This window comes from Trachymyrmex septentrionalis, unplaced genomic scaffold (assembly GCF_001594115.1).
Source record: "Trachymyrmex septentrionalis isolate Tsep2-gDNA-1 unplaced genomic scaffold, Tsep1.0 scaffold2, whole genome shotgun sequence".
Classification (NCBI taxonomy): domain Eukaryota; kingdom Metazoa; phylum Arthropoda; class Insecta; order Hymenoptera; family Formicidae; genus Trachymyrmex; species Trachymyrmex septentrionalis.
In genome coordinates this window covers 1,484,951-1,494,647 of record NW_017305179.1, presented here as the reverse complement: position 1 = coordinate 1,494,647, position 9,697 = coordinate 1,484,951, and the positions used below count along the sequence as shown (strand labels likewise).

Sequence of the window (9,697 nt, the reverse complement as noted above, 5' to 3'; positions counted from 1 at the left end):
AATAATATATATATATATATTCTTTTCAATATTCTTTATACAATTTGTAAGTTCAATATCGTGTCGATTTTAATTTTCCAATCACTTATGTGACATTTCCAATTCTTTTGAGATCGTCAGAAACATCGGATTATTAAATTAAAGTCGCGATCAATTGAATCAAGCAATTAATGTGACAAAAATAATAGAAAAATATTTCACGCTATTTTGTCGAAATCAATTCTTGATATCGTAATGATTCTTGTTCTATTATTATGAAAATATCATACATAATGATTCGTTTTTTTTTTAATATTATGTATGTAAGAAATCAGTAATTTCAGTTTAATCTTTCCATCAAATTATTTTGGCTTAGAGAATATTGAGCTCCTTCAACGCGAATAGACATTAAGCATTTAACGCTATGTAACTGTATGTATCCGAACGAAAAAAAAGTTTTGTATTCTCGCAGAATACATATATGATGAAGAAAAGTCATTTCCGATGAATCATCATCAAATCTTATTTTACTGAGATTATCGTTATATTAGTTTATCATAAATTATTAATACAATAAGTAATCACTAATTTAGCGATTATTATTCGCGTCGAATCGAATCTTCAATTAAAAAATTACAGAAAAAATAAAAATTGCGAAATCGTCATGGGTAAAAAGACGATGTCCTTTGACCGGCAAGGAATCTTACCTCGCGTTTTGTTATTAGGACGATCTCGAGGCTGCGCATCCAATCGAACGTAGACATCCCAAGGATATGTCTTTATAATTTCATGCAGTTGCTATCTTTGTTAAGTTGAATTGTTGAATTGTTGTCGTCGGGCTGTTGAGCGTCGTTGGCTCGTTCAGCATTGTATCTTGAATTAGTGAGTCGCTCAATGCATCGCCGTGTGTTGTTTATTCGCTTTTTTTTATTATGTGTTTCCGTATGTTTCCTCATATGATCCTGTCTGATGAATCCCTTGTGGCAAATATCACATCTAAACGCTCTTTCTCCAGTGTGGACACATGCGTGCCGTTTAAGATCAGTTTTGTGAGCGAACACCTTTGGGCACACGTCGCAACGGAATTTTCTGGCCATCGCGTGCATTTCCGAATGCCTTTTGTTCTGCTCTTCGTTTAAAAACCGTTTGCCGCACATGTTGCATTTATACGGCCTATCGCCCGAATGAAAGCTCTTGTTGTGCTGTGTCAAATAGCAGGGTCTGTTGAAATTCTTATTGCAATTGAGACATTTGTAGACGCCGTCTTGCGAGATATAATTAGCATTGATGGTGGTGACAATTTGCTTCTTCGTATTACTTTTGCTTCTACGCTGTTTCTTTGGCTGCAAGCCGATATTTGGATCCAAATCCTCCTTTGCTTGGCTTATCGGTATTAGATTGTTATTCTGCATATCATTTTGTCGATCGAATTCGTATCTCAACAATGCAATTTCTATATCTTGATTTGGCAACATATTGCTTTCATTCGTTTGCAATATTGCTATGTTTTGCACATTATTCACCTTTTGTAACGGTGACGGAAATGGATCAAAGATCGGTGTCGAAGTATCAAAGGGCTCTTGAGGAGCGATCTCCTCTACATTTAGCCCCCCCACGTTAACGGTCTGTATCTGGCTTTGATCTACGACCAATTCAAAATCCGGCAAATTCGACATGATGGTATTAAAACCGGGTAACAAGCAACGTTGTGGCTGCTTGTTTTGGCCGTTACCAATAATAGCTAGCTGCATGGTGGTAGGTACTTGGGTAGATTCCAGTGGGACCGCCGGGATGTTGGTAGTAATTGTAACGTGGGGGGGCAAGGCGTTTGGGTACGGCTGAGGAGGCATCGTAGTACCCCCCATCACCGTGGACGAAGTCATTGCTGGATGGCCCGAGCCGGGCAGCGAGTTCATGTGATGAACCGGATGGGATGATGAATCCATTGGTGAAGGGCAATTCATGTGCGCCGGTGGGGCCATGGTGGGCGAAGTCGTGGAATGATGCACCACCGGCTGGCCCAACGAAACCGTTGGCAGGTGAAGTTGCTGCTGCTGCTGGAGGCCCATTTGGTGAGGCGCAGTACCCATTTGTTGCTGATGGTGCCCCGCCAGTGGCGACACCGGGGAATTGATTATTCCTAGAGGGATCAGTTGCGGCTGCTGCTGCTGCTGCTGTTGCACCAGGACCGCTAAAGATTCGCTGCTGCTGTTGCTGCTGGAATTGTTGTTGCAGAGCGTGGTGGGCGTGTGAAGCAGGCCCCCCGTCGCCTCGCCCGAGGGACCTGCCATCAAGTTTGGGGGACTCCGCGTAGAGATCGGTGGAGATCGCGCGGGAGCGCAACCGCCCCTACCGCTCGTTGAATGACCAGCGTTATTATCTCTATTGGGATGATGATGACTGGTGACCGGTAGATTTGCTGGATCAGGTTCCTTTCCATTCTTTACAGCATTCTTGTGGAGCGTGGTGTTATAATGTCTCTTCAGATGCCCTGAACTTGTAAACCACTTGTTGCACGCAGTGCAATTGTATGTCTTTGGACGGCGTGCCTCGTTACTTTTCCAAGATTGATTCGCCAACGGTGGCGCTTTCGGTGTTTGTTGCACGAATCCAGCCGATATCTGATGGCTCGGTATTGGTTGCGCGCTTGTGAGTATCGATGAACCTTGATGCCCGTGCTCCACAGGCATATGTTGACCGCGCATGTATTGATCCTGATCAGTGATAGGTGGAACATTGTTTATGGGACCCATTGATGGGTGTCCAGCATAATCATGAGTCATAGTTTGCCAGTTCAACATGGAACTTACCGAAAGCGGTTCTATTCTCTGCGACTGCTGTTGTTGCATCACCTGTTGATGATGCATCTGCATCTGAAGTCCTTGCTGTTGTTGCTGCTGCTGCTGCTGTTGTTGTTGCTGATGCTGCTGTTGCTGCAGTCTCATTATCTCCTCTTCATATCGATGTACCTTATGAGAATCCAAGTCAAGGATCTCAGCTTGCTCTTCAGGCTGTTCCTGCTTCATTTCAGCCTTGATCGTCTGTACTCCGTTATAGTCGTAACCAGATTGTTGCGGTTGATTCGAGAGAGGCGGCGAAGGGTGCATCTGCTGGACCTGCTGCTGAGGACTATTGCCCAGTTGCTGATACTGAGGCACGGATGGATACGCGGTAGGCGAGTCCAAATGACTCGTTCTCATATGCTCACCTAATTGATTCGTGTCCTCGTACACGGCACCGCATTTATCGCATTGAAAAGGCGGGCTTTGCGGGCTGGTAGAGTTAGAAGTCGTGCGATCTGAAGGATACAATTGTTGATGTTGATACGGATGATAGCGCAAACCTCCATCGCGATTGCCGTTATTCTGGCCGTTTTCCTGTGATGGTGGAAAGTGATGATGAGACAAGATGAAAGTCTGATCGTTCTGCATGAAGTAGCCGTCCTCGCTATACATTGGAGTTCGAAAATGATTGTATGGCGAACATAAAAGTATAGCAGACTGTTGCTGTGTGTGAGATTGTTGCGATTGTTGCTGTTGCTGTGTTTGTTGCGAGGATGTTGAATCTTGAGAGGGCGACATCGATGATGCTTCACTCGTGTCCGCCGGCACGTTGTCCCGGCTCACGTGACTATTATGATTACCAGTCTTGCTATGGTTATTATTGCTCTCTTCTTGCTGTGTCTTGGTCCATTGATTTAGCAAATTTTCGTGTTGATAACGCAGATGCACTTCCAGGCTTTTCTCGCTCTCGAATTTTACACCGCAATCCTTGCAGTGAAGCTTCGCATTCGAACTATCGTCTACGTATTGTTGCTGTTGTTGTTGCGTTTCAACGGCACTCGTCATCTCACTCATATTGTCCTCTCCCTTCGTCTCGACCGTCAAGTCGCGCACTCCAATCGTCGTTTACTCGAGATACACACGATCAAACAGTAGTTTATGCACAATGCGAATAGAATGAAACTGAACGAAATATACATGAGTACCTGACATGCGCCTGTATGCGCGCGCGCAAGTAAGACAATCTTCCTTTCCCTTTCTTTCTATTTTCGATTGTTTCACTTTGCCACTTTCTGAATTCCGTGTAGAACGCGATAGAATCACATGGAATATATGGGCACGACGATGACGATGATAACGCGAAGCGGCACCGTTGAGTGTCACATGTACGAATTCAATCTCAGTAAGAGCGAAACAAGCGCGCCTTTGACTGACAGCTGAGTAGCCGGTAGTGATGGGTAGGGATAGATGGGGAAGAGGTTTTTCGAACAAAACAAAAGAGAAGGAAGTAGAAAACAAAAAAAACCGGGGGATACAGCGTGTTCTACATTTATCATATGACTGCACTGACTCTAAACGCGAATTTCCATTTCAATGTCGCTCGAAAAATCATGATCACTGCATGCAGCATTGTCGGTCTCGGCCAGACGACGTGTCGATGATGACGTCGACGACAGCGGGACGGTACCACTTGCTAAATCCCACTTGCTAAATCCCACTTGCTTAATGCCGGGGACGTGGCTTTCGATAACGAGATTTGAATGACGCCGGTTACCTCGGCGGCCGAACGAACAAAACAAAATAAAAGCGAACGCGCGTATTGCTCATGATTTACATATCGCCAGTGGCCTCTGCATTCTTCGACTCGGGACAATTCTTCGCCTTCGTTTAATGAGACGGTGGTCACACGGTGTCTCAAAAGAAGAAAATTTGAATTTCCAAAGGAAAATGAGCTTTAAACTCCCGACAATCTTTATTTTAAAAACTGTCACGAGCGCGATTCACTTAACACTTTGTTTATTACAATCCACAATGTCTACTTCTCGTATGTAGTAGCTTACTCGGAGTCTGTCTGTTCACAACTGATCGTGGGTGTTTGAAAAGTGATCACCTGACGTTACGTATACAGGTATACTGCGAGAACGGCAGAAGTGAATACAATGAGAACGCAACCATCTCAACTTGCCGTTCTCACCCCTCCGTTCGGTCACCCCCACTTTCCCACATCTCTCTTTTTCTCTCCCTTTTCTCTCTCTTCTTCTCTTTCTCTCACTCTTCTCGGATTTACACTTGCTCACTACTATCGTAGAACCGTGTCGTACGAACGCCGGCACTAGTCTGTTCTCTCGTTGAAATTCTGTAGTTTCGAGACCGCGCCAAGGCACCATTCTCCTCCCCTCATCCCTCCCTCGCTCGTGTTCCGCCCCACACTGCTTCCTTTGCCAATACTCGCCACCCCCTCTCGTCGTCACTTGCCGACTCTTCGAATTCTGCCTTTCTCTCTCAGACTTCCACACGTTTCCCCTCGTTCTCTATAATCGTCTCTCTTCCACTCGCTCTATCGTTCTCTCGAACGTCTTTCTCCTTTCTCCAGCACATCAGCGAATCTATGTCTTTCTCCGTTCAACGTTATAAAACTTTCTCTTTCTCTCACGAAGGCTCCATCGTTCCATCACGCTCCCTTCATTGGAAGAACTCTCGTCCTTCTTGCTTTCTCCGTTATGTTTTTCTCTCGCTCTTTCTCAATTTCTCTCTCTCTCTCTCTCTCTCTCTCTCTCTCTCTTCCTCTCGCTTAAGCTTCTCCCTCCTGTCTCGTCCAAATACTTGGCCGAAACACGAGTCTGTCTCCCTCCTACCTTCTTCTCTTTTCCTTGCTTACTCCTGTCCCTCCTCGGTGTACCAACCCCACTACTACCTTCGACTACAGTCGATCTTCTCCGATTCTCGCCTGAAGAGGGATAGGCACGCACGACAAAACGGTGGAAAGCGACAGCCAACCAAATTTGAGAGCTCCTTACCCCTCCCGGCTTTCATCCTCCCTCTCCGTTCCTTCCAACGAGTGTTTGGCTGTTCTCTTCCTCTTGCTTTACTCGTTCTCCTCGCTCGCTCTCGACAAACGACGAATCCTACAGGAGATGCTGCGCGTTTTGTCTCTCTCCGTTAGTCCCATCTTCGTCACACTTGAATGTGTCCTCTTTCAATTACGACGCTCGCCGTTACGTCCTCCCTCCCTCTTCTACGACGCGACGCGTCTTCGGAGAGAGAACACGATGGACGTGTGCGCATGGCACGGGAATCCTCGCTCGTCTGCACGCCCGCGTACCGGCCACGCCGGCCGGTCTTTCGTTTTTATTCACCAACTATACAGCGAGAGATTCTTCGAGACTCTCGAGATGGATCTTTCAAATCGGGCACACGCCGATTTTTTCGAGCAACGTACTTTACACGTATCTTGATGAGCATCCAACATCTTTTTTTTTGGTAAAGTATTAATTTTTTGACGTATAAATTGATATGAATCAATTTTCAAAGATTTTATTAATTTATTACCAAAAAGAGAGAGAGAGAGAGAGAGAGAGAGAGAGAGAGAGAGAGTCAATGTTATTAACTCTCGTTACTCTGCTTTGAGAATAGTATTTTCATGTGTATGAAGGAATCCTGCAAAGAAAAATCCTCTTAAGCACTTTGCAACTTGGCGCAAGCCAGTCAAATGACTTCGCGCTCCTTTGCCAAAAAATCCTTTCGAACGACTTGAAGATTGCCTAATTCCACCGAGTGATAAGCGTGACTCTCGACAGTTTGCCTAACTTTTTATTAATCCCCGAGCCACGAACCCTTCGTTGCCTGCGTAAAAAGTGCGAGGGAATTATCTAGTGATAACGAAACTCTTTTTCGTCTTTTGCCCCCATTCTCTCTCTCTCTCTCTCTCTCTCTCTCTCTCTCTCTCTCTCTCTCCCTCTCTCTCTCTCCCTCCATCTAGCTCCGCAATTCAATTGAATAAAAAAAATGTGACCTTGCGTTTTTTGTGACATCTTTTTTTCACACGCGAATATAGTTCTCCTCGGCCTGTGCACTTTGCCTACGGAACGTGACAGGGTCTTCTATTCCGATCTCTTACCCTCCGTCTCTGCCCGATCTAACTGTATCCACCACCGCGCGCGTTCGACCCTTTACTTCAACTATGAATATGTTTATTGCATTGCACGACGGCAATGATGTAAGGGGAGAGAACCTTGCTGCATGTGGGCGATGCAGAGCACGTGGTAGGCTCAAAACGAATGAGTGTCACCTGACTGGTACCTTTAAATGATCAGTATTAAGAATCAGGTAGCGCGGAGCGATTAACCTTTTTTGCTTTAAATGTATGCCATATACCTACATTCAGCTGGGTTCGAGAATTTCGCAATGAACAAAAAGGCGGAACAACTGTCTGGTTTTCCGTTATTTTTCTGATTGTATTATGTATATGTTACATTAATTTGTAAAGAAATAATTAATTTGGAATATATTTTAATTGCGTCCACAGTTATACGTATCGAATTTTACACTTATGCTTTATTTATTTTATTAGTAATTTATTAATAATTTTAAAAAATTGCAGAAAGTTCTCAATATTTTTGCCATATTTGTTAAACATCTTCATTAAGAAACAATTGATATTAAGTAAATAAAAAGTCTCATAAGACAAAAGCACGAAGAATTCTGTCGTTCTAAGTAAATATTACTTTCTTTAATAGCTCCGTAAGTTCTGATTAAGAGATTCTTATTTTTCGAATCACCGCTCGTAATTTTTCTTTTTTCTTTCGATTTTACCATTTTCATTCACTGACACGTTAAGATACGTCGAAAAGGTCGTCAACCAGCCGGAGGGTGACGGTAAATTGAATCGACCTAAGCAGCAGCCACCCTTCCACGAATTTAGCTTTGGCAGTTCCTCGCCTGCGCCACCCCTCAGCCTCCACTCGGCATTTTCGATGTGGACGCTGAGCTGACCGAACCACTATCAGCTAGATATTCGCTGGCGTGGCGTTTGCGCCCCATTTTATTAAGGAAGTCTCACCCTGGCCCCCCAATCTCTGCAGTCTCCGTGTCACGAAGTTCTACAGCGCGGGACTTCTCGTAACACGTGCAACGACGTACACCTTCGTTCTTCCGCACATAGACTCTTTTTTTTTCCTTCTCTAGCCTTCTTATTGTCGTATAATGAAATTGTTTTCTCTCTTTTGAGCATTTTTCTTACATATATGAAAAACAGTGGAGCTTTGCTCGCAAATCAACAAACACGTGATGAAGAAGAGATAACAAAACAGTTATATTTAAATGAAAAAAATCAAGGATTTTGAGATGCTTCAACGATCGTAGATTTATTCATTTCTAATTTATTTAAAAATTTCAAGCTTTTTTATTAAAATATACTAAATAAAAAATTCAAAGCTTACGGCAATAATATTAAATTGGAGAAGAGCCTGCAGGTAGTCTCTAAAGTTATAATTTCTAAATTACTAATTAGAATTTGTATTACACTATATTATAGTTTTTTGTCTTTTATATTTTGTTGCAAAGAAGAAAATTTATACAACGGCAAACGAATTATTGATTGATCTGTAACAGTTATCCGTTGCACTTACAATATCATTGCCTTTCAACAGAAATCTTATTACGATTTAATATAATCTTCGTTAGAAAAATAACACAAAGAGAACAAAACGTCCAGTGAAAAGAATTTTTTTTACAATTTTTTTTTTTTTTTTCGACGCATGACAGAAGCCTTCGTAAGCCACATTTCCGTGGCCCCAATCTCGCGAAAGAACTTGGAGGCCCGTCTGGTCGTCGGAGATCGCGGAGAGTAATAAAAAATATTCCGCGAGCTCGGCAAAGGGGGATGAGGGTCGACCACCGGGGTTCCATCATTAAAGGAAATTATAACAAAGTGGTTCTCCTCCGCGAGAGACGTCGGGGGCTGTCATTTGGCGGCGCGGAGTGTCCGCGGGATGAGAAGAAACGCGGGTGGCGTTGAAGAAGGACGAATAGAAAGGCTGAGTCAGTTCGCACGGAAAACGAATTGAAATTTTAATCGTCCACCCTCCCTCCCCCGCCGCGTTAAATGCGTCCGCCACCTTGCCGGCTCTAACCCAGCCTCCCTTTCCTGCGACGCGACCCACGCTAACCTCTAGCCTCCTTTTCCCGTTTCTTTCCTTTTTTCCTCTCGCTTCGTTCAGAGCGCGAACTAAATGCTTTTACGCGCGTCGCTATTATGTACCTCTCTCGCTTTTAAACCCGTGTTTATTCCTCGCCCGACACCGGACATTTTTCTCGTCAGCGAACGCGTTTCTCTGAGAGGACTGACGGGGTAATCAGGTGCAGTTTTTCTGCATATTCAATTCGTAATTTAGTTTAAGAGCGGTTTTCTGCATTGACACTGCTTGGAATTATGAAAATGTACAAAATTATGGCAGATAATTTCATTCGCGCGTTAAGAAATAATGAAAAGTGAACATCTGTCTGATTTATGAACTAGTACGCAACTTGTGACACTTAAGCGAGATATGTTTGATATTTGGCGAAAGCAAGAAAGAGTATTCTAATGCAATCTAGTGCAGGAATAAAAAAACGGACCTAGTGTGTCATTGGCGAGCAAGCATAAATCTTTATGTTGCGTTGAACATTTAAAAAGTATCGGAAGAAATCACAATTCAAGATTGTCGCGCGTGTAATCATTGTAAACTACCAATTAAAAAATCATAAAAACATCTGTAATCGTCAGTATTGTCGCTTACAATTAGACAATTCAAATATATCGACTTATTTTTCAATTCATCGTCCATCCTATGTCAACGAATAAAAAAGACGCTTGACCCAAAAGATTACCATAACATATAATACTATTGTCAGAAGTGTCTGCAAGCCGCGATTACGACGAGCGAGCACTTCTCACT

General features: G+C 43.5%; 1 protein-coding gene across 1 annotated transcript in view; it reads right to left on the bottom strand.

Annotated features, from left to right (window-relative positions):
• LOC108747525 (alpha-protein kinase 1-like) overlaps positions 1-3,973 on the bottom strand; it is a 13,419-nt gene extending 9,446 nt beyond the window's left edge. Inside the window, exon 1 of the mRNA XM_018485085.1 lies at positions 687-3,973. Coding sequence (XP_018340587.1) covers positions 759-3,836 — 3,078 coding nt within the window. The 5' untranslated portion in view covers positions 3,837-3,973 and the 3' untranslated portion in view covers positions 687-758. The remainder of the gene's footprint in view (positions 1-686) is intronic.
• Between the last annotated feature and the right edge of the window lie 5,724 nt (positions 3,974-9,697).